Here is a 24,140-nt window from a genome sequence, read left to right on the forward strand (position 1 = left end):
GGGAAAACCAAGTGAAAGAACATGTGATGGAGAATTCAGAAATAAAGAAGAGCAAGGGACAGGATAAAGGGCAGAAGAAGAGAAGGAAGGTATAGAGAAGGAGAGAGTGGAGAGAAGGGAGCGGTGGCTCACCCTTATCACAGCATCCCTCTTGAACTGGGCCTCTCCGATGCGGGCGTCTTTCTGCACTTGGGCGGTCCTGGACTTCCCCAGGGAGTGGAGGTAGTCCTGAACCACAGAGAGGAAGAGAACAACATTGGTTACTTTTTAGTTTAGGGTCCATTATTTATCCAGTTGCAAGAATGGAGTCTCCATTGAAAGAAGAGAGAGAATGCACACCTGGTCATCGTGAACATCTTTGAGCGTGTAGCTGACCACGCTGATGCCCATGTTGACCAGGTCGGACGAGGCCACCTTGAACACCTCCTCTGAGAACTTCTTACGGTCCCTATAGATCTCCTGGAGGGGGTGAAATAACAGAGTTTGGGCCGATGTTGATATACTTTTGTTTAGTGTAATTATCATGACAGTAAAAAGTTGCAGTGTTCCCTCTCCATCATGTTACTATGTACGAGTTGTTGAACACATAGCCATACATAGATATCCATATGACTATGGTTCTGATACAACTGTTAAATGTGTTGTTTGTTATGGTCTGTTTGTTATGGTCTGTTTGTTATGGTCTGTTTGTTATGGTCTGTTTGTTTTGGTCTGTTTGTTTTGGTCTGTTTGTTTTGGTCTATTTGTTATGGTCTGTTTGTTTTGGTCTGTTTGTTTTGTCTGTTTGTTATGGTCTGTTTGTTTTGGTCTGTTTGTTATGGTCTTTTTGTTATGTCTGTTTGTTTTGGTCTGTTTGTTTTGGTCTTTTTGTTATGTCTGTTTGTTTTGGTCTGTTTGTTTTGGTCTGTTTGTTTTGGTCTGTTTGTTATGGTCTGTTTGTTTTGGTCTGTTTGTTATGGTATGTTTATTATGGTATGTCACAAGACAGTTCTACCATGCAATATGCTGTTTTGAGTATGGTACATACATAAATAAATTCCCCCAAATAAAAGGTGACATTCTGTACTGTCGCCTCATTAAAACATTTGATCTCAAATCCAAATGTATAGAGCCAAATTAAAGGTTTTTGCTTCACTGTCCAAATAAATACGTAGGGCCATAGCTCTTGGCTTTGGTCATGGCTTTACAGCATTGAAATGAGTAAGCTGCTATAATGTGCTGTTTATGTAACTATAACTGTAACTATAACTATAACTATAACTGTAACTGTAACTGTAACTATAACTGTAACTTTAACTATAACTTTAACTGTAACTGTAACTGTAACTGTAACTGTAACTATAACTGTAACTGTAACTGTAACTGAAACTGTAACTGTAACTGTAACTTTAACTTTAACTTTAACTGTAACTATAACTATAACTATAACTATAACTATAACTATAACTGTAACTGTAACTGTGGATGTGGCTAGTAAGGATGCTGTTCAGTTTACCTCATGTAACCATGAAGAAGGCAAATAGTGCCGAAATGTTTCTATATTGCACTAAAATGAGTGAGCTGCTATAACATAGCCTGGTCCCAGATCTGTTTGTGACATCTTGCAAAACAGTTGTTTTACAACGGGTTAGTCAAAACAAGCATTGTGATTGGGTAGTCGGCGGTACTCGGCTTCGCCTTGTACCTCCGACCGCAGCACAGCTGTGCTAAAAAGGTCAAAACCCACGCCCTCTCGTGTTGTTAAGTTTACCTCCACAGTCAGGTGGGCGATGATGGCCCTCTGGTGGCCCTCCAGCGTCTCCAGGGAGATTTGGGCGATCTCGCCCTCCGACTTCCCCATGAACATCTGACAGGCTGCGGCCAGCATCTGCTTGTTCTGCCCCTGGATCTTCATCTGGAGGGAGGAGAGAAAACATAATAGCATAATAACATTTTTAAACGTTTTTTAAACAGAAAACTTGCATTTCTGAGCAAATTCAGGTAGTCCTTCCCTGTTTTAGTCTGTTTTTGGTGATTAATGAACACGACTCAGGTGTGCACAGAAGCATCTGCTGTACACTACCCAACTACACAGCAGTAGTAGTTGTATTAACACTCGAACAGGCAAGGTTACTCTCTCCTGTCCACAGCACAAGAGAGTGAGGTATTTAATGCCAATGTATATATAAATGAATGATATAAGTGAAACAGATGGCAGGTTTTAATGGTCTACTTGATACATACTTAATCAAAGAAAGCCCTTACACTTGTGTACAAAACTAGGGTGTCTAAACATGTTTAAATGACTGGTGATGTGACAGAATAGTGTACTTACATTGGCTCAGAACGAAATGGAGACAGAGGAAGAAGAAAGATGGAGAGACAAACCTGGGCAATACCAGTGACCGAGATGGGAACCCCATGGCGGGTGTAGACTTTATCACTCTTCACGTTCAGCGTCAGAGTGTTCAGGGAGATCCTGGGAGAGAGAAAAGGAGGGAGAGATATAGTCATTCCACAATGTTGTATTATGATATCCCAAAACAATGGCAGATGGCTATACATGGCCAGATTATTATCATATGAGTTTGCAGATATGAACAGGAAAAGAGACTTTACCTCTGGATCTGCTGAACACAGGGAAGCACAAACACTCTGCCTCCAGCAATCATTACTGGAGGAGACCGGAGGAACCCTGAGAAACAGAGAGAGAGAGAGAGAGAGGGGGGGGGGGGGGGGGGGGGAGATATGCATGAGAGTATTATTACCATCCTACAGCTCTTTAATGTAACATGTTTACAGTGTTTCCCAACCCTGGTCCTCGAGTATCCCCACCAGTACACATTTTTATTGTAACCCTGGACAAGCACACCTGATTCAACTAGTCAACTAATCATCAAGCCCTCAATGAGTTGAATGAGGTGTGTTTGTCAAGGGCTACAATGAAACTGTGTACTGTTGGGGTTACTCAAGGACCAGGGTTGTGAAACACTGGATTAGAGAATGGACCTGATACCACCATAGCCTCATTTGGACCACACGTGTAGAACATGTTTTTCTTCCTCATATGCTGTAAAGACAAAAAACAACACACAACATTTAATTACACAATTTCATATACCAAGCTCCAATGCTGGGCAATGGGCCTGACAGTGGGTTACTGGAGAGTCTTACATTGGCCTTTTGCTCAAGCGTTTGTAATTCATCAGCCATGCATGACAGCTTTGACTGAAATCTATACAGTAGGTCTAATAATAATAATTTGTATAGCTGCTGTAAGTAACAAAATGTGACTACATTTTTAAGATATTTAATTTAAGATTTAATCTGAATCTGAGCAGGTAGTCAGTATCAGAACTATTGTAACATGCCCATGAAAATCCAAGGGGGCAGGAGCCTTGAGAAAGCTCTCCAGACATCAATGGCAGCTAATTGAATCTGCGTAAATGTTGCGCAGCATTTCTATCACGAGCCCACCCAGGACATTTTGCTAATAAAGCGCATAGAAAGACACGCTCATGTACTGTATCAACACATGTATCAACACACATGCAAATAGGATATAAATAAAACATGCAGGGGTGTAGCAACTCGTTAGCAATGATACAAATGTATCCAATTTCACTATCATTTTTGCTAGACCCCACTGATGTTTATATATGTTGCAATCCGAGATGCATCAAATCAGTCGAAGGATTTGGCAAAATATGTCCGTTCACTTACCAATTTCACAGAATGAACTAATGCAGAATGCAAATGTATAGATAGATGCGTTGCAACAATACTTGTTTTGCTCTCAAAGTACAGCCGTGTTATTCTTGCTATCGTCTGTCCAATGACTGTGTATATATGATGCTTCTGTCCCGTTATAGCTCTTCCCGTCAAAAGCGTCTATCCATCGTGTCACGCCCATTGCAAAATGTGCTATCGCCATCTGGTGGTGCGGTGATTAATTGGATTTCATTCAATGATCAGTGTGAAATACTTTAGCATTTAGGATACAAAATCGAATTACTTAGCTATTTCAACAAAGCTATTGACTTTATGCAATGTAGTTGCCTTTTGTTCTTTGTTGTGTCAGTGCCTCATTAGATGGATGTGGAGGCATCATGCCTATTTGAAAAGCGGTGCGAGAGAGAGGATGTGTGTGTGTATGTATGTGTGTGTCCTCAAATTGTCTACCCATAGCCTCTCATTCTGAAGGCAACCAAACTTCTTTCAAGTGAGGCCAATCTGCTGTGATCTCGGTCATGGCACCAATGTGACAGGTTGTACTTGAATGTGTTGCTTCATGCAACCACCCCATTGAATGATTGTCTTATTAAGGCCTCAAGTGAAGTGACTGGGGGTAATCAGCACAACACATGTATCTATGCTACATTTGGCAATGATATGTTATCACAAAACAGCAGAAGATTGTATTTTGCATAGTAATTATATTTGTTTAAAACTCATATTTTGGATGATGAACATATTTGCATTTATTGTAGTAAGGTTATCAACATGTCAGTCATTTGTCTTGGCTGATCTGATTTCAGGTAATCAATTACTGTACATAATATCACTTTTTTATTTTTTATTATAGGGACTATTTTCACATCTAATAGGAGAAAAATTATTATCCAACAAAACATTTTTGCATTAATAGCCAATTCTATAGGATTCTTACAGGATGCATGGCAGGCAAGTCATACATTAGAAAATATTTTATAGCAAGTGCGCTGATTCCATGGCCGGCTCCAACAGGACAGTGATGACAGGACGAGACGCGGCACTCCCTCTCTACTTCCGGCCCCTTTCATTACGGCAGAGAAACCCTTTAGACTTAGACTTTCTTTCCTCAGCCAATCAAGATTGGGTGTCCGAAACCTCGGTTTGGCCACGGTCCAGACGTATAAATCTTTGTCCCGCCTTGCTCAAAGGTGGCATCCACGTACTTCACAGTGGTCAGTGGGTCAACTGTGTGGACATAACAGCACACCACTTCTTCTCTTGTATTTTCTATTATAATAAGCATACAGAATGAGGGAAATCGTACACATTCAGGCCGGTCAGTGCGGTAACCAGATTGGGGCCAAGGTAAGAATCTTGAAAACTTAAATGAACAAGGCTTACATTTGGGAATTAATCAATAATGCATTGTACCATTTGTTGCTAATCGAGACAAAAAGTTGTATTCTAGGCTATGTGTATTTTAAGTTGAAATGTTCCACTTAGCCTAAATGATAAACATTCAATGCATAATATTCCGTTATGGTCTCTTTTTCTAACATGAGATGGCCATTTAAAGTTCTCTCAATGGATGAAGAGGACCGGAAAGAATATCCCTTTTGTTGGCCCCTTTTCAGTCATGTTTAAAAGCTTCTACTTCGTTTTTGTTCATTATGGGATATAAATGTATCATTTGCCAATGTGAAATAGTTGTAGAAGAAAGCGCAACTGGAAAAACGCTGACAGTTATTTTATTATAGTGAGATAACGGGTCTATCGAGACATGATTTCGCTGGGCGTGTGGCTGTGTCCCTCTGTCTGGCCTCTCTCTCTGCCACGCTCATTGTTTTTGTGTCTGGAATTGCCTTCTCTTCAATAGACTACGAAAAACAGATGTCTAAAATGAAGACTTTAAAACACAAATGATAAAACAACTACAAAATACACTTAGTCCTACAGTTATGACACTGTGGAAAAAACTATAGCTTCATATAGTTCACCCCCCTTGGTTTACAGATGTTGATGCGCAAAGATAGAATTTTCGAGACAATTTATTTCGTTTTCTTTGTGGTTTGCCAAGTCAAGGTTTCCTATCATTTTAGTCTCAGTATTCCCTTGCATTATACATTTACATCTCTAGATAGACTACTATTCTTGAATCATCTTTAGGCAGTGGCACAAGTCAAACTTTAAAAGAGTAATGGGCTTTTTACAACAAAAACGCATGCCCTGTTGCGCATTTACACGCCGACTCTTGGCTGAGTGCGCATAATAGACCAGTAAAATAAACCATTATTAACGCTATGATGGTCATTTCACAATGGTGATTTAAGTAGAATAGCGGGGACACTCAACTGTTGTCTTGTTGGAGCTGAATAAACGCCCTTTAAGAAAAAAAGGGGAAAGTTGCTGAAGCAGGCAGGGGAGAGGAACGAATGCCAACAACTGTGACGGGGGCTTCTGGGCGAGGGGGAGGGATATGAACAAGCGGTAGACTATGAGAGCAGATGACGTCATTTAAATGACTAACGCTTGTGATAAAGAGCCGAGTTGACGCTTTAGTGTAGCCTATATGTTTCTATCCACAACTTAGTTATTTTACACAACACCATTTGGGAACACCGCCATGGAGGGTCCAGTGGGCCAGTGAAATGTAATCAACATAATTTAATATCCACAAGGCCTCAATTACTCTCTTTAAATATGCTGTCTATTCTGGTTAGCTACATAAATCTATTCAGCCCTACCCTTTGTGGTGAATGGAAATGGAGTGTGTCTCTAGCCTAATTTTGTAGCCCTAACTTGTTGATGTGTTAAATGAGAATTTGTATTAGCATGGTGAACAAGAATTGGCCATTTCACTCATCTTTCTTGATATTGAGTGGGGTTAAAGAATGTATGGCAAAGTGGAGTGAAAGATCAAGATGTGTATGATATAACACAAGGTTCTCTCTCAATTTCAGATTAGTGTCAGTTGAGTTCATGTGACAGTCTGTGCCACTTCCTTAACGAAGTTTCGCCTTAACGTCTCACCCCATCAATCTGTCCCAGTAGTCTAATTCCTCTGGGATGGTTATACTTTACCTGCTTATGTGTTAGCCTACAGAGTATTGCGTCTCTCGCGCTCTTGTTTAGCCATTTAGAATGAATCTTCATGGACGGTCTTATTCTAGTATAGTAGTGGTCCTCTGTAGCTCAGCTGGTAGAGCACGGCGCTTGTAACGCCAAGGTAGTGGGTTTGATCCCCGGGACCACCCATGTATGCACGCATGACTGTAAGTCGCTTTGGATAAAAGCGTCTGCTAAATGGCATATTATTATTATAGTATACGTACAGTTGTTTTAAGCAGCTCTTTACGCCATGTCTTGATCTTGGCTTCCTCTCCAAGGCTAGATGTTTATCCAGATTACTCCAATCCCTTGTTATTGCTGCAGCCTCCCATGTCAGAAAAGTGACACCAGTGGTAGTGACACAACCACACACACACACACTCACATCCACACATAGGCCTACTATACAGACTTCAAAATACCAAATACATTAAAGTAATTTAGCAAACCCTCTTATCCAGAGCGACTTACATGAGCAATTAGGGTTAAGTGCCTTGCTCAAGGGCACATTGACAGATTTTTCACCTAGTCAGCTCGGGAATTCGAACCAGTGAACTTTCGGTTACTGGCCCAACACTCTTAACCACTAGACTACCTGCCGACCGACTATGGCTTTGCAGTGTGACTGTGAAGCTGAACTAATGAATACAGCAGAGCACACACCAACTGTGATCATACTGTACATTACACAAGGGGGACTCTTTGTAGCCTAGCTAGAAAGCACTAATTCAGGAAGAGAAACAGGTATTTAGGGCTAGAGGCCAGGCTTGCAAATGCGATTTTGAACGTACTGCTCAATGTCTTGTGACTGCGAAGGTAATTATCTCTTGAATTTGCCTCAGGAGGGATGGAACTGAGGGTAGTTTCTGAGCTAATGCCCACGTTTGCTTTCTACACTCCCTGAGAGAATTCGACAGCAATTTTTCACCCATGTGATAGCTGGGAAGTCAAGAGCACACATCTGTGCCAGGATAGACAATGCCACTGGGAGACATTTTGAATAGTTTTGGAATGATGTAATGTATTGAATATCCATATGGTATACGGTTCAACTTAACATAATAGTTTGTCTTGCATGGTATTTTGTAAGTGATGTGTTGTAGAGGATACCATATATGGTATATGGCCATGTTCATCTTTACAGCAATAGTCATTTTTTCATTACGTTTCTAATATAATAATATAGTAACAACAACCAAATATACACTACTAGCTCAGCTTCCCAACCACTTGACCTCACACCACCACACAAGGGAATGGGCTATTACATGATGTTGGTAGTTCAGCCACTCAGCACAACCTGTACTTTAGCAGTGCTGGCCTGTGTCAATTCAAGCCTCTCTGTTGACTTTTATTGATCTGACCTCTTTAGTTCTGGGAGGTGATCAGCGATGAACATGGCATCGACCCCACAGGCACCTACCATGGAGACAGCGACCTGCAGCTGGACAGGATCAGTGTCTACTACAACGAGGCTTCAGGTAGCATATCTACACCCTCTACTGTTACAAATAACCTTTCAACAGAAGAATGTATTTGGTGCTTACACATACATGTACATACACTACCACTCAAAAATGTGGACAGACCTACTCATTGAAGGGATTTTTCTTTTTTTTTTTTTTTACTCTTTTCTACATTGTAGAATAATAGTGAAGACATCAAAACTATGAAATAACACATATGGGTCATGTAACCAACAAAGTGTTAAACAAATCAAAATATATTTTATATTTGAGATTCTTCAAATAGCCACTCTTTGCCTTGATGACAGCTTTGCACACTCTTGGCATTCTCTTGGCCCAAGCAGGTCTCTTCTTCTTATTGGTGTCCTTTAGTAGTGGTTTCTTTGCAGCAATTGAATGAGTAGGTGTGTCCACACTTTTGACTGGTACTGTATATGTAAACATACATATACAGTGGGGAGAACAAGTATTTGATACACTGCCGATTTTGCAGGTTTTCCTACTTACAAAGCATGTAGAGGTCTGTAATTTACCATAGGTACACTTCAACTGTGAGAGACGGGATCTAAAACAAAAATCCAGAAAATCACATTGTATGATTTTTAAGTAATACATTTGCATTTTATTGCATGACATAAGTATTTGATCACCTACCAACCAGTAAGAATTCCGGCTCTCACAGACCTGTTAGTTTTTCTTTAAGAAGCCCTCCTGTTCTCCACTCATTACCTGTATTAACTGCACCTGTTTGAACTCGTTACCTGTATAAAAGATACCTGTCCACACACTCAATCAAACAGACTCCAACCTCTCCACAATGGCCAAGACCAGAGAGCTGTGTAAGGACATCAGGGATAAAATTGTAGACCTGCACAAGGCTGGGATGGGCTACAGGACAATAGGCAAGCAGCTTGGTGAGAAGGCAACAACTGTTGGCGCAATTATTAGAAAATGGAAGAAGTTCAAGATGACGGTCAATCACCATCGGTATGGGGCTCCATGCAAGATCTCACCTCGTGGGGCATCAATGATCATGAGGAAGGTGAAGGATCAGGCCAGAACTACACGGCAGGACCTGGTCAATGACCTGAAGAGAGCTGGGACCACAGTCTCAAAGAAAACCATTAGTAACACACTACGCCGTCATGGATTAAAATCCTGCAGCGCACGCAAGGTCCCCCTGCTCAAGCCAGCGCATGTCCAGGCCCGTCTGAAGTTTGCCAATGACCATCTGGATGATCCAGAGGAGGAATGGGAGAAGGTCATGTGGTCTGATGAGACAAAAATAGAGCTTTTTTGTCTAAACTCCACTCTGCGTGTTTGGAGGAAGAAGAAGGATGAGTACAACCCCAAGAACACCATCCCAATCGTGAAGCATGGAGGTGGAAACATCATTCTTTAGGGATGCTTTTCTGCAAAGGGGACAGAAGGACTGCACCGTATTGAGGGGAGGATGGATGGGGCCATGTATCGCGAGATCTTGGCCAACAACCTCCTTCCCTGAGTAAGAGCATTGAAGATGGGTGGTTGCTGGGTCTTCCAGCATGACAATGACCCGAAACACACAGCCAGGGCAACTAAGGAGTGGCTCCCTAAGAAGCATCTCAAGGTCTAGCCAGTCTCCAGATCTGAATCCAATAGAAAATCTTTGGAGAGAGCTGAAAGTCCATATTGCCCAGCAACAGCCCCGAAACCTGAAGGATCTGGAGAAGGTGTGTATGGAGGAGTGGGCCAAAATCCCTGCTGCAGTGTGTGCAAACCTGGTCAAGACCTACAGGAAACGTATGATCTCTGTAATTGCAAACAAAGGTTTCTGTACCAAATATTAAGTTCTGCTTTTCTGATGTATCAAATACTTATGTCATGCAATAAAATGCAAATTAATTACTTACAAATCATACAATGTGATTTTCTGGATTTTTGTTTTAGATTCCGTCTCTCACAGTTGAAGTGTACCTATGATACAAATTACAAACCTCTACATTCTTTGTAAGTAGGATAACCTGCAAAATTGGCAGTGTATCAAATACTTGTTCTCCCCACTGTATGCATTTATTCTATTGAAATTGAGATTCATTTAAATTCTATCCATAATGTAACGTAATGGGTGAAAATCTCAATGTGGCAGGGGATACTGAATAGGATCACATAATTCGTGGACTAATGGAGGTGTACAGGACGTGATATATTATGTCCTCCCCCTGGTGGACAGACAGGAGTTCCACTCCCCTTGACATCATATAACCTATTGTTCCCTGCAGTATTGAGCTGGTGTGTGTCTCTCTATCTTTGTCTCTCATGGAGGTGGCAAGTATGTACCCAGAGCTGTCCTAGTGGACCTGGAGCCCGGCACCATGGATTCTGTCAGATCCGGACCCTTCGGACAGATCTTCAGACCAGACAACTTTGTGTTTGGTAAGGAATGAGAGGGGTTTGAGTTTAGCACTGCTTGGAAATGTAAGGGACATATCACTTTTAGTTAGCACACATAGGAAAATGAAACGGAGTGATACAAATACATATTATGAAACAGTCCTGTCATTTTGAAGTAAAATAGGGTTTGAGGTGTTCTTACTTCCCCTTTTCTCCTTCACATGTCCCTCCTTTCCTGCTATGTTTCTAGGTCAGAGCGGTGCCGGAAACAACTGGGCAAAGGGCCACTACACTGAGGGAGCAGAGTTGGTGGACTCAGTCCTGGATGTGGTGAGGAAAGAGGCTGAGAGCTGCGACTGCCTTCAGGGCTTCCAGCTCACCCACTCCCTGGGTGGGGGCACTGGCTCGGGCATGGGCACCCTGCTCATCAGCAAGATCCGTGAAGAGTACCCCGACCGCATCATGAACACCTTCAGCGTGGTGCCCTCCCCTAAAGTGTCGGACACTGTGGTGGAGCCTTACAACGCCACGCTCTCGGTTCACCAACTTGTAGAGAACACAGACGAGACCTTCTGCATTGACAACGAGGCTCTCTACGACATCTGCTTCCGTACCCTCAAACTCACCACGCCAACTTACGGAGACCTAAACCACCTGGTGTCGGCCACCATGAGCGGGGTCACCACCTGCCTGCGTTTCCCCGGACAGCTCAACGCCGACCTCCGTAAATTGGCTGTCAACATGGTGCCTTTCCCCCGTCTCCACTTCTTCATCCCCGGCTTCGCCCCCCTCACCAGCAGGGGGAGCCAGCAGTACCGTGCCCTCACCGTGCCGGAGCTCACCCAGCAAGTGTTCGACGCCAAGAACATGATGGCCGCATGTGACCCGCGTCACGGTCGCTACCTCACTGTTGCCGCTGTCTTCCGTGGCCGCATGTCCATGAAGGAGGTGGACGAGCAGATGCTCAACGTCCAGAACAAGAACAGCAGCTACTTCGTTGAATGGATCCCCAACAACGTCAAGACCGCCGTCTGCGACATTCCTCCAAGAGGCCTCAAAATGGCAGTCACCTTCATCGGCAACAGCACGGCCATCCAGGAGCTGTTCAAGCGTATCTCTGAGCAGTTCACCGCCATGTTCCGCCGCAAGGCCTTCCTCCATTGGTACACCGGAGAGGGCATGGACGAGATGGAGTTCACTGAGGCAGAGAGCAACATGAACGACCTGGTGTCTGAGTACCAGCAGTACCAGGACGCCACCGCTGAGGAGGAGGGTGAGTTTGAGGAGGAGGCTGAGGAGGATGCTTAAAGACAGAGTGAAGCAACACGAGCGGGGTGGAAGAAAATAACAAAATACCACAAAAAGAGGAAAACAAGAAAAGTGCCAAAAGAAAACCGGAGAGGAGGAGACCAATCGCCCAGAAATGGAGGATCAAATCTGAAAATGGCTGAAATGGCTCAACGAGAACAGAATGAATGAAGAATGTGACTGGACAAGGGAGAATGAATGTAAGTAAGGGAGGAGGAGAGGAGTGACAAGCAGCATTATGAACAAATAAACCAGACACAGTCTGCATTCCATTTACTGTGACACCATTAATAAATGAGTAAGTTAAGAAACAAAATTGTTAAAAGAAAGTTAAAGTAGAAGCCTGTGCCTATGAAAAGATTGTTCCTGTTATTTTCAGTGTTATTTTTGTTGTTGCCATTTTGCATTTAATCATGTCACAAATAAATGTGAATGTGACCATGTAAGCACTACAGGACCTCTCACCCCACAGATGGAGTTCTGATTTTGAGACTATGGTTATCTTATAGCCTGGTCCCAGATCTGTTGGTGCTGTCTTGCCTCCAACTTCTATGGTCATTGCCATGTCATTGGCAAACAGATCTGGGATCAGATTAATTAACTTCTGAACGGGGGCTTGATTCTTGCCTGACTTTAATGAATGTGTCTGTGCCACCTGGAGCCACCCTCACCCGGACGCCAACCAACGTCCGCTAATACAGGATGACACAGACAAAGGTGGGATGAAATGAATTAATGGATTTAGTTTGATAGTGCCAATGGAGCTTTATAACAAACAACAATATCATGGCAATGTTTTGGGTTCTACCAGTATTATCAATCTCAATGATAGTGGAACTGGAACATAATGGGGAGAGGTCCAGGAATTTCATTCCATTTGACCATAGCAAGGTTTTGAAACAAATTATCTGAAGGAACCTCTGCAAATGTGTGTGTACATTTGTTTACATTTTGAACCACTATTCAAATAGATGCCATTGTTATTTTAGGTCCAAGCCAGGTCATCTATATGTCCAAACCCGGCTATAGTGTCAGGTATTGTTGACATCTGTACTGCACTATGAAGGGCTGAACCTGCAACTCTCTTGTATATGTTTTTTTTTCTTCTTTTTTCTATTCTGATTATTAAAAAATGTATCTCTGAGAAAGTGAAAAGCAAGGTGCCTCTGTGGAGAAATAAAAAGTCATTTTTAGAAAACCTCTCTGGTGTTATTATTGGAAGGAAAATAATATTGTGGTATAATGAAGCAATAATACATTTACTGTAACACCATTGCATTTAACATTTTGAAAATCAGTTAAATAGAAACAAATATCAAATCAATAAACTGTTAGATTTGTAAAACAAGATTATAAAAGAGTATAAATATGAATAAGCACTTGAAAACAAATATTGCTACCTTGTCTAACACACTAGATTATAATATGTAGATTCCTCCGCCTGGGTCTGTGATGATGGGGTCCAAAAGGGCATAAACAGTGACAGACAAATAAAATATACCCACGTGGGTGATTGAAAGATGAACTGAGGTAATGCACTTTAAAGATGGTTGCCAACCGCCATATAAAGTCCAAAGAAGAAGAAGAAGCCTTAAGGAGGAGATTACTAGAAAACATACTTTTACCGTTTTATCTGTGGATTCATTGTCGGAATAGAGGACCTTGTGCCTTTCAGGTAAAATAACAACTCAATGTTTATATCCCAGGACAAATTAGCTAGCAACAGTAAGCTAGCTAGCTAAATTGCCATAAATGTTTCATGCTTTTCGACCTGTCCCCAAATAAATATAGTTGGTTCAGAGTTCGTTTTGATATTTCAACCTGCAGGTCCTGATCGCGTCTTGTGTAGGTGGACAAAATGATAATGCGTGAGTGCACGCGCGCGCCGGGTCTAGTCAGCATGTGGGCTGTTCTTATGTGGGACACAACGCAGAGTGCCTGGATACAGGCCTTAGCCGTGGTATATTGGCCATATACCACAAACCCTCGAGGTGCCTTATTGCTATTATAAACTGGTTAGCAAAACGTAATTAGAGCAGTTAAAATAAATGTTTTGTCATACCCGTGGTATAAGGTCTGATATGTCAGCCAATCAGCATTCAGGGCTCGAACCACCCAGTTTATAAAGGGAAATAATGCACGCCCTTCAAACCAATCAGAAACGAGTAGTCATAATCCGACATGAATACCAGTGGTAGCTTTCCAGACCCGAACCTCCGGAGTCCGGATTCTAACGAAATTGCACGAGCTCCACCGATCATTAATAGACCACAAGCCGACAACTACCGAAGCTGTCCAGATTATCCCGATTCGTAACACCATTGAAGTCCCTTTCTTTGACGGGTTGGGGGTGAGGGAGAGGGGGAAGATATTAAGAAGAAGAAAAAAACAAAATTTGGCAGAAAACCCTACTTCTTGTACCCCGCCCATCCGCTTTGCTGTTTTCGGATCCAAGCCTGTCTGAAAGGTATTTACCAGCATCGAATTATGATTCATTGATATCTGCTCAGTTCTACTGGTTTTTTATTTAACCGGGAAATGTATGGGTTAAATTTTGACGTTTTTTCGTTTGCTGGCTGGTAATTTGGTTGTTTTTTTATGCATGTCTAACAGATATATCTAATATGCGTGATTTAGGGCGTGTTACTGGTAATAACGCAGCAGAATCGGGTAGGATGACAGTAATTACCTTAATCTTCACCTAGAAAACATAAAAAGATCATGATTATTTTACATGTAGAGTATAGCACTTCCCATAAACAAAGGCTAATAATAGAAAATGACTAATGTTGGGCACCAGGCAGCATTTCATAGGCTACTTATGCTATTTCGAAAGGTTGAACGGCCTCTCTGCATCTTCAGATTGTAGGCTATATCCTTACAATGAACACTAGAACAAACAATATGAGGAGGTTTCGTTTTCTCCCCACTCAATCGTTTATGTAATTGATGAACGAATGGTAGTTGAATGTGAAATTAGTGATTCTTCATTATTTGTTTGATGTCCTGCCCAATGCGTTAATGTGTAGACACCCTGCCAGGACACCCAATCGTTAGGCTACGTAATTAATGGGAACGACAGATGGTAAATTTAGCATAGTCGCTGAGTAAGTGTTTGGTATGGTCACATACTCACTGTACTGAAGAGAGAATACAGGTTTTTCAATGGCAGTTGCTCTTGTGCGAAGGGGGACGGGGACGGGGGGTCGGGGGGCGAGTGAGGGAGGGTTTGTGAGTGTGTACTGTGTGATGCGCGCAAAATAAGAGAGCGCGAGCTTTGCCAAAATCCACACGGGTGACAGAAATCGTAACTCGAGTTAGGAGGAGTCTCTATGTCTTATAGTCTCAGAGCAGTATAGTCATCATCATTACCACAGCTGTGTATTATCTTGTTGGGACAGCCCATGCAGCGGAGCGTGACACACCCTTGTCACACCACGGGTGTATAGACTGCACACTGTTTTACTGAGAGATAGAACAAGAAAGAGGATGCTGCGCGCGCGACAGTGTGTAGTGGAGGAAAAGCGACAAGGGGACGTCAAAGTGATTAGATATGTACGAGAAATTGGGGTGAACACCTTTAACTCTGCATTTGTCAAATAGACTCAAATAGACTTTGATGTCAATTGTTATTGCATGCGACAGGCTCAAGGCAAGCTTTACTCGAACATAGAATAGCGTCCTTCTTCTCGGATACTAAATACAACCCATTGGAAATCAATTGCCTCCAAAACTCTGGCAACACTTTGATTTTCAGCCTGTGTCCTGAATATGAGATACAAATAGGGAAGAGCCAGTTCTGTAATCTGTAATTTCTTCATTTATGCCGCTGAAAGAGACAATGCTTATTAAACAGCACTCTGTGTTCTTTCATGGTTGTACACTAGGATCCTTGGAGCCACTTAACTCCTTCCCCTTCCCATGTCCTGTCACTGTAGGCAGAATGGTGGTCTAAGCCTAGGCTCATGTCCACTCTAGTCTAACGGTGGTCAGCCTCATCATCATACAAAAGAGCTGACTAATGCCATGGGGAACTACAAGCCACTCCTGTTAACCTCAGGAAATGATCTCAATACCACTGCAGACACCTTGTCTTAAATGGCTTTTTACCTCCAGTTACAGTAGAATTTACTGGGAGTAGATTATTGAATATGAGCTCTGAATGTCCAGATTTAAACTATACCCTATTATGTTTAGTTAATCTTCATATCTCTACAATTTAGTTTGAAAGGTATTTGTATACTCTGCATGCATGTACAATAATTAAATCCATATTTAGATAAGCAATATCCTGCTGGAAAAAAAAACAATGTTTTATTTTGTGTTTTCAGAGATTCAATCAAGATGAAAAGAATTGCTGTTGCCGTGTTCTGCAGTGGTAAGCATATTGGAGAATTAGTTACCAGGGATTTAGGTTGAGAGGTTGAACAAGCATAAAGCAAAGTTTGACACAGTCAAATTATTATATCAGATTTTATTCACATGAGTACAAAATGGGTAGAGTCATTTATTATCTGTTCCTTTTTTCGTTTTTCCCTTCATTAATTTATGGAGGGTTTGATATTGTTGACAGCAGTTCTATTTTTGGCAGTGAGAATGTAGGGCATTTACATTGCAAACGCTTTGTGATATTTGCCAAGTTCTGTGGTTTCTCTTCCAGCAGAACAAAGAATGTCTAACTTCTTGAAGGATCTTTGTAATGCTAAACTAAACCTTTATTTTACTCTACAGTTCTGACTGCATCCCTGAAAGGTAAAGTCATGCATGATCTACCGTTTGTTTGTCTGTGACTGTCAAAACCTGAAGATTGAGTATGAATACCATCAGTAACTTTTCCCTGATTCTGACATATTATTCCTTAAACTCTGAGGACCCTTATCAATCTCTACCTCTTTTACAGTCAAAGAAGAACACAAGATTGCTTTTTTTGGCGAAGATGTGCACATCCCTCTCCCATCCCTAGACAGCACTGAGGTTCTCTTCAAGCCCGCCTCCAACCCCACCGCCGAGGTGGTCCTGATGAGGGACGGGCGGGTGGTGAGCCACCGGGCCCAGCTTAACTCCCTCAAGCACCTCATCCTGGAGGATGTGGGGGAGGAGGACGAGGGCATGTACATGATCAAGAACACCGAGGTGCCTGCCGATGTCAAACACATCATCCTCCTCGTCAGGGGTACTGTTCTTCTAATTACTGTACAGTTAAATCATCTTCAGCTCTTTTAATTCTTCAAACTTTTCTTCTAACGTTGTAATCGACCTGTTTGTATGCTTGTTCATATCGTTGTTTATCTAATACATTCACTATCTAAGATTGTATCCTAACTCTGCGCAAACAATGTAACCCTTAGAGGCAGATATCGATCTAAATGAGAGTTTCTTGCATTGTTGAGGTAGTTGCATTTGGTCTGCAATCGATTACGATCACTGTTCTGATGCAAGTGCAACTGTATAGGAATAAAATACTCCCCCTGAGCCCAGAGTGATAGTACTGTGCTCCTTGGCAGATTGTGCGCTGGAGCAGGTGGTCAAATACGGTGAGACATACCACATCCCACTCAGTGACATCTTGGGCCCTATCACCCTGGAGTTCAGGCCCATTCAAGTCCAGGCCAATCAGACCACAGAGCCACCGGCGGTGGTGCTGCTCAACCAGACCTCCATCCCCGCGGAGGAGTACAAGGGTCGTCTGAGTGTGTCAGAGAAAAGGGTGACTCTAAGCATGGTGCGGGGGACAGACGAGGGAAGCTTCACCGTACTGGATCGCGACGGGAAAGTCAGGAGGAGGTCATGCCTGAACGTGAAAGGTGAGATGAGGAAGACCAAAGTCCGAGAGGGAGCGGTCAATGTCCGAGAGGGAGTGGTCAATGTCAGAGAGGGAGTGGTCAATGTCAGAGATGGAAGGGAGATAATACATGGTCTAGGGGTTTTTAAATTGTGGTTAGGGGTGTGGGCAAAATATGGTAGACAAAGCTTGAAAGACACAGGCCAAGGTAAGAGCAAGCAGAATTGTTTGACAACTTTGTCCTTTTTATCTTTCCCCTTTGTTCCAAAGAGCACCAGAACTTCGTCCACCTATCATATGGCAGTACTTTGAAGATCAACCTGTTTGTGGACCACACCAAAGTCAACCTCCTGTACACTCCAGACTGGGACCGGAAGGACCGGGTCATACTGGAGCAAGGAGAGCTAGTGGTGCCGGTGGACCCATCACTGGACGGCAGGCTGACTGTAGAAGGCTCCATGTGCATTCTGGAGAGGGTCCGGGTCAGTGACATAGGGCTCTTCAGAGTGACAGACCTGTTGGGGTTCCCTGTGACCAACATCTTCCTGGAGGTGGAAGGTAAACTGTTGGTCAGGGAGGAGATTAGGGCTTTAACATATGGATCCATGTATCACCTCTTTTAATGCTCTTTCCCTTCTTCTTTTATATTTCACTCTATTGTTTTCATGTTGGAACTCTCCACAATCGCCTCAGGTCATCCACCTCTCCTCTCCTCTTTTCTTGTCTTTCCTTTCTCCTTCCTCTCTCTCTTCTTCCCTCTCTCTTTCAGCCTATAAGTTACCCACGCTGTATGTTGCAATCCTCTCCTTGCTGGGCCTCCTGGTCCTCCTCTTGCTGGTGTGCCTGCTCTCCTGCCTGATCAACGTGCGCCGTCGGGCGGAGAAGGCGAGGCAAATTGCCTTCATTGCCCAGCATGCGGGCAAGGGGGATGGAGACGCATTCGTCAAGGTAACTCACCGTATCGCTTCCTCAACAGGGGTGAAAACGTTAAGACACCATGATCCAACCCTTTTACTATAGTTAAACAGCATTTGCTTTATATTATCTGTATGCTATTCTCATGTCAAAACACTTAATTTACTAACAATTATCGGCTATTGTCTCTTCAATAGCACAGTTTTCATGTTTTGGTTATTAATGAATATTTTGCAACCATGTTCCTATGATTGTAGGCCTAATATACTGGTAGACCATAGCACACTGCGACAATGGCTGAATATGATTCCAAAATGATAATGCTATATTCCTATTACACAGGTCGCAGATTGTAAAGTGATTGTTAGAGAAATAATGGTGATGGTAACCCCTCTTAAACGGATAGTGAGACATTTGACAAAATGACGTATTGGATTCCTTACCCTGTAAGCAGTCTATGTACAAGGTATGACAGCAATCCATGCTTTGGTTTTGTGTACCTGGCCACTGTTTCAACTCCTAACCTTTTAGCATTAGTGGCACAAATCCAATGCAAGTCAATGGGAACAACATTAGTATTTTCGCGCTTAATGTCCAAATCATCCTAAAGTATCTTAAAATTGGTTTTATAACTCAATGTTAATGTTGTTCCCATTGACTTGCATTGGATTTGTGCCACAAATGCAAAGAAGTTCAACAAAACCAAAGCATGGGTTGCTGTCATACCTTGTGATAGACTGCTTACAAGGTAAGGAAACCAAAATGTAATTTTGTAAAATGTTAAGTATGGTCAAAGAAAGATGTCAGTATCTAACTGTATTTGTGAGCGTTTGTGTGTACCTTTGTCTGTCCTGCTCTCTTTTCCTCAGTGTTCGTCTTTAGTCTTGACCTATAAGCCTCAGATAAATATCTTTAATTAAACTTAAGGTCCTTTACTTTAATTAATTCGCTGGAATTCACCATGGAACAAAACCTGTCTGCCCAATGTCGGATTCCTGGATGTGTGATGCTTTGAATCACACAAAATGAGATCATCCATATATCATTAGTCATCACTCTCTCCACATTGCAGATTCCATCATAGTGGTCATTTCAAGTGTTTTGTCTGCAGCCCACAATGTTGCCATTGTCACAAAATGAGATCACCCATACATCATCACGCACTCCATACTGCAGAATCCATCAGTGGCCATTTTAAGTATATTGTACATTTGCAGCCCACAATGTTGCCATTGTCCACCCATCACCTTCATCTCAATCCTTATGTATTTGGTCCACCCAATGGATGTCAGCCTAATTACAAGTTTGGGGAAAATATAGTTAACGATTTGCCTTTGGTTACGTTTCTCCCTCTTAAAGGAGCCTCCGACGGAGCCTCTGCTTGGTGAGAGAACTGTGTTCTGGTTTCATTCCGTAGTGTTAAGTGGATGAATCTGTATTGGTGTTTGTACTAGCGCTCTGGGGATGGTCATAGCGTCACTATGCTGTGTGGGCCTCATACCACCATCAGTGATTATTTGTCTGTACCATCCATTCCTCACCCCTCCCTCCTTTCGCTAATCTCCAAGCTGACAAATAACTGCAGTTACTCATTCATGATAATTCATGATAACTGCAGTCATAGCCTCAGTGCAAATAAGCATACAGATGCAGCCGTCCAATACGATTCAGCTATTCTCAAGCACATATGCACATATATTATTGTTGGGGGCGGAGTTACAAGGTAAACATGTATTTATGTGTATGTGTGAGTATGTGCTGATGTGTGGTGTGTGTGTGTGTCTACTGTGCGTTTGTCTAAGACCGGGGCAGTAGCGATTAACATATCAATTGGCTTGGTGATACTGGACTAGATCTACCACTTGTTTTCTTGATTATATGCTGTGGTACATTGTGAATTGCACATTAGGAACCAGGATATGTACACCTAGTTAGTAGCACACTTACAGTAGCCTACATGAAGAGTATACAGACATAATGTGGGATTAGGCTGTATAATACACTGGATTAAGTTGCGACCTGGACTAAGATTATCACAGAAATACACTATGGTATTATAGCAATTAGTGTTCTCTAGTAATGGAACACTGTGGAGATGAGTTCATAGACATCCATTACTGCATCAAATAACTACTGTACATCGATCAAGAGCGTTGTGCATTATGACATCATGTAGTTTAAGAGTACACACTGGGTGGGTTCTCTGGACACAGATTACTCCTGGTCTAAAACACATGCTCAATGGAGAATCTCTGTTGAGGATGCTTTTTAGTCCAGTTACAGGCTTAATCTGGGTTTGGGAAGCCGGGCCAATTCAAGTACTGTAGTAACTATTCAAAGTATGCGACACTGTACATCCAAGTAAGATTGTATTCTTGATTACCAAAAATTGAGGGGAACTCTATTGCTTAATCAGCTACTAGCCCAACAGAAATATGTGTCATTTCTCTTTGTTTGTATTTGTATTTGTCTGTGTCTATGTGTGTGTCTGTGTAATTTTTGTACACCTGATGCTATACATTTTTGTGTTTGAAAGTGGTGTACCGTAGATAATTTACATGTATATATTGTGACATGATGCGAGGGGCCTCTACTGTTCTAATCCCCCTGTAAGGTGTTTGCTCTGGATGTTTAGACGACACTATTAAGATGTAGCGAGGCTTCATGTCCCACTTCATTATGGATTTCTGGAGACTAGGCGACAAACCTGGACAGCTTGTCTGATTGCTGTGGGGACTGCAAAGGCAGTTTCCTTAGCGTTCCGACATAAAAATTGATTGATCTACCTCATCTCTCTCTTGTGACATACACACTAGAATGCGATACCCTGTTCCTCAAGTACGATGGCTCCCTGAAGCCTGGTCCTTTAAACTTCCAGGGTGTTCTTTTCACGCCAACAACTCCAGTCTCTCAACCTGTCACTATATATACACACCTTACGAACTTATACATCTATATAAGAGCTTCATGTGCAGTACATGTGCTTTTTTTGCGCCAACTCCTATTTACCTGTATGTGTTTTTTATGACGCGCAGTATACATGATGAAGTGAACTTGTGATTGCTACTGTAATGTGCTTGCCGTGGGTTCCTGCTAAAATACGACCCTCTTGTGTTGTTGTTGGTGGTAGGTTGTTCAAGAGGCCTATACACGGTTCGCTGAGGAGTCCACTTTGGCGTCTACGTGGGACAACAGCAATGCTACAGAAAGCACTGAGGTCACTATCAAGGTAAGCAGGGCTCAGGGAAACATTATAGGGTGGGAAGTGGCCTACCGGTGAACATGTTAAGTTGCACGAGGAAAACAGATTTCACCATTATAATTGCAAATGTTTTAAATAAAGACAGACATAAACAAAAATACTGGGGCAATGTTTCCATAAAATAAGCAGTCTCCATGCCAAGCAGTACCTAATCTACATTTGCAGAAACATAGGAAATGAATCATTCATGTTCCTTTTTTGCTGAACCTTTCTTTACTCTCTCCTCCCCCACGTTACTTTCCTTCCACAGGGTCTAGAGGTATCCAAAGCAGGCCGCTACCACACTCTCTCCTCGGACAAGAACTTCCTGGAGATGAGCGACTCGGGGGTAGAGTTCAACTCTTCTGCCCTCCCGTTGGACAGCGAATGCGAGACGGACATACCCCAGACCTTTACCTCCCACAAGCTGCTTCTCAACAACTCTGACAGCGTGGCCGCCACCGTCATCCCCGAGGGAGACCAAAGCGCCAACCGGACCCCCGACTCGGCCATGAGCCCCAGCCCTGTGACCCAGGTCCGCTCTGAGGCCGATGCCCCTGAAGAAAACCTGATGGGTGTCAGCACTCCAGAGCCTGCTGATAAAGCAAGCAGCCCATTGGTTCCCAATGCCACTGCAGAGAGCACCACCACCTGAGAGCTCCAGCATTTTATTCCTAAAAGTCAGACACAAACCACCGGACACCCTGACTCTTCTGCCTCAATTACTCCCCCCTCGCACAGACACTACCCAAATCCTGATCACTGCTTTTTTAAACTAAAGCTACACAAAAACACTTGGTGTAAAAATTGCCAATCTAAATGCACTAGACTTCCTAAAGAACAAATACAAGACCCTAGCTCATTAGAACACTTGAATTCTGTGCATATGGGAAATGCATGTGTAATGGAGTTAAGAACATACCGTAAGCTCACTCCACAGCTACCTTGAAATGCCGCGGATGGAGCCATCCAATTGGTACCTTTAGGGTGGCTCAACCCGTTGGAATGTTGTCAAAGAGGGCGGTCACGTGTGTTGTGAAGCAGAGGATTACCGGTTCGAGCCCAGTATGGGGCAGTCAGACAGTGGAGAACGCTAAACTGTTAGCAGCACACTGACCCCTGTTACACATGTTTTTAAATTAGACTTAAAGCCAGGATTTATCCTTAGCTGGGCCAAGAGGCAATTGATAGTATTAATGACTGCGTAGTGCATGCATGCTTAAGAACCACAGACTCAGAGATAATATCTAAGATAACTTGGTGGACTAAGGGAAAGTGCATTATGATAATTGATGAAAATGCATTAAGATTACAATGTCCAAAAGAAATGAGCGCACACAGATTTGAGTAATAATATTTAAAAAATCCTGTAAAAATGAATCCCAGAATTCCTATAATGACAAAAATGATAACATTTCTGACAGAGCTACAATATATTTGATCCAACTTTCTTATTAGCATTGAATGTTCCTTCCACCGATACTGTATGTGGGGACACAGACATGGCAGCAAAAAGTATGACATAGGGTAATAGACCAACTTAATTATATGAATAACATTGTAATACTAGATTAACAAAACCAATAAAGACAACTTTATTTTCAAAAAAAATCTTGGTAAATAACGCTTCTGACAACCATAAGCCCAGAGTATCTGACATAGGCCTACACCGCTACAATTTCATTACATCCAGAGAGACACTATTAACAGAAAGTACAGGCACGGCAGAAGGCTTTAACACCAACTCAGAGAAAGCGCTTGTCTCAGCATATAGCCTCTATAGAATAACAGAGTTGGAGAGCTAAAACCCCCAAGATCTTCTTAGATAATTATTGCTAACTGACACAAGCCTCGTAGATTGAATAACACCATTCTATGCAAGAAAGCTAGTAGTGTCCCTGGGTATGTAACAAGGTGTCCAATCTCTGCCACTTTTGATGACATCATCCAGTAAAGTAAATGTTTACTACATCCCTCATCTTGCAACACAAATGACCCAGAACGAATACAACGGCAACTTCACATCAGGCCATTCTGAACCCATCCACATAAGGGCATGTTTCTCATTACAACTCCAGCCACTGCAGAACAAGCCTTGGAACAGGGACTTCTAGAACTTCTCTGATGGATCGGACATGACAATGATCTCTTTGGACGGGACCTGAACGTTTGGATCGTTGCCCTTTAATAAAGACAGACTCAAGAGTGATAGTGGAAGAATAAGGTGATAAGGCAGACCTATTGAGAATGAATG

At 42.5% G+C, this 24,140-nt stretch overlaps 3 protein-coding genes across 3 annotated transcripts; 2 read left to right on the plus strand and 1 right to left on the minus strand.

The window, feature by feature from the left end:
• Positions 1 to 60: 60 nt before the first annotated feature.
• Positions 61 to 3,031, minus strand: LOC311126459 (flotillin-1-like; the record flags this gene model as incomplete). Its single annotated transcript, XM_084200467.1, has 6 exons — positions 61 to 228; positions 340 to 459; positions 1,751 to 1,894; positions 2,368 to 2,458; positions 2,599 to 2,674; positions 2,989 to 3,031. Coding segments are annotated over 6 exons (642 nt in total), but the record flags the coding sequence as incomplete, so codon positions are not given.
• A 1,886-nt stretch (positions 3,032 to 4,917) lies between these two features.
• On the plus strand, positions 4,918 to 13,148 carry LOC311126462 (tubulin beta chain). Its single transcript, XM_084200470.1, has 4 exons — positions 4,918 to 5,058; positions 8,174 to 8,282; positions 10,572 to 10,682; positions 10,891 to 13,148. Exons 1-4 carry the CDS (start codon positions 5,002 to 5,004, stop codon positions 11,946 to 11,948), a joined length of 1,335 nt encoding a protein of 444 aa, XP_084056596.1. The 5' UTR covers positions 4,918 to 5,001; the 3' UTR covers positions 11,949 to 13,148.
• A 416-nt stretch (positions 13,149 to 13,564) lies between these two features.
• LOC311126461 (uncharacterized protein) lies at positions 13,565 to 23,287 on the plus strand. Its single transcript, XM_084200469.1, has 9 exons — positions 13,565 to 13,623; positions 16,280 to 16,326; positions 16,680 to 16,700; positions 16,849 to 17,121; positions 17,453 to 17,752; positions 18,001 to 18,288; positions 18,500 to 18,678; positions 21,776 to 21,874; positions 22,158 to 23,287. The coding sequence occupies exons 2-9, from the start codon at positions 16,293 to 16,295 to the stop codon at positions 22,539 to 22,541; spliced, it is 1,578 nt and encodes a 525-aa protein (XP_084056595.1). The 5' UTR covers positions 13,565 to 13,623; positions 16,280 to 16,292; the 3' UTR covers positions 22,542 to 23,287.
• The last annotated feature ends 853 nt before the right edge of the window (positions 23,288 to 24,140 follow it).

Source organism: Coregonus lavaretus, assembly GCF_964263955.1.
Source record: "Coregonus lavaretus genome assembly, contig: HAP1_SCAFFOLD_2734, whole genome shotgun sequence".
Lineage (NCBI taxonomy): Eukaryota > Metazoa > Chordata > Actinopteri > Salmoniformes > Salmonidae > Coregonus > Coregonus lavaretus.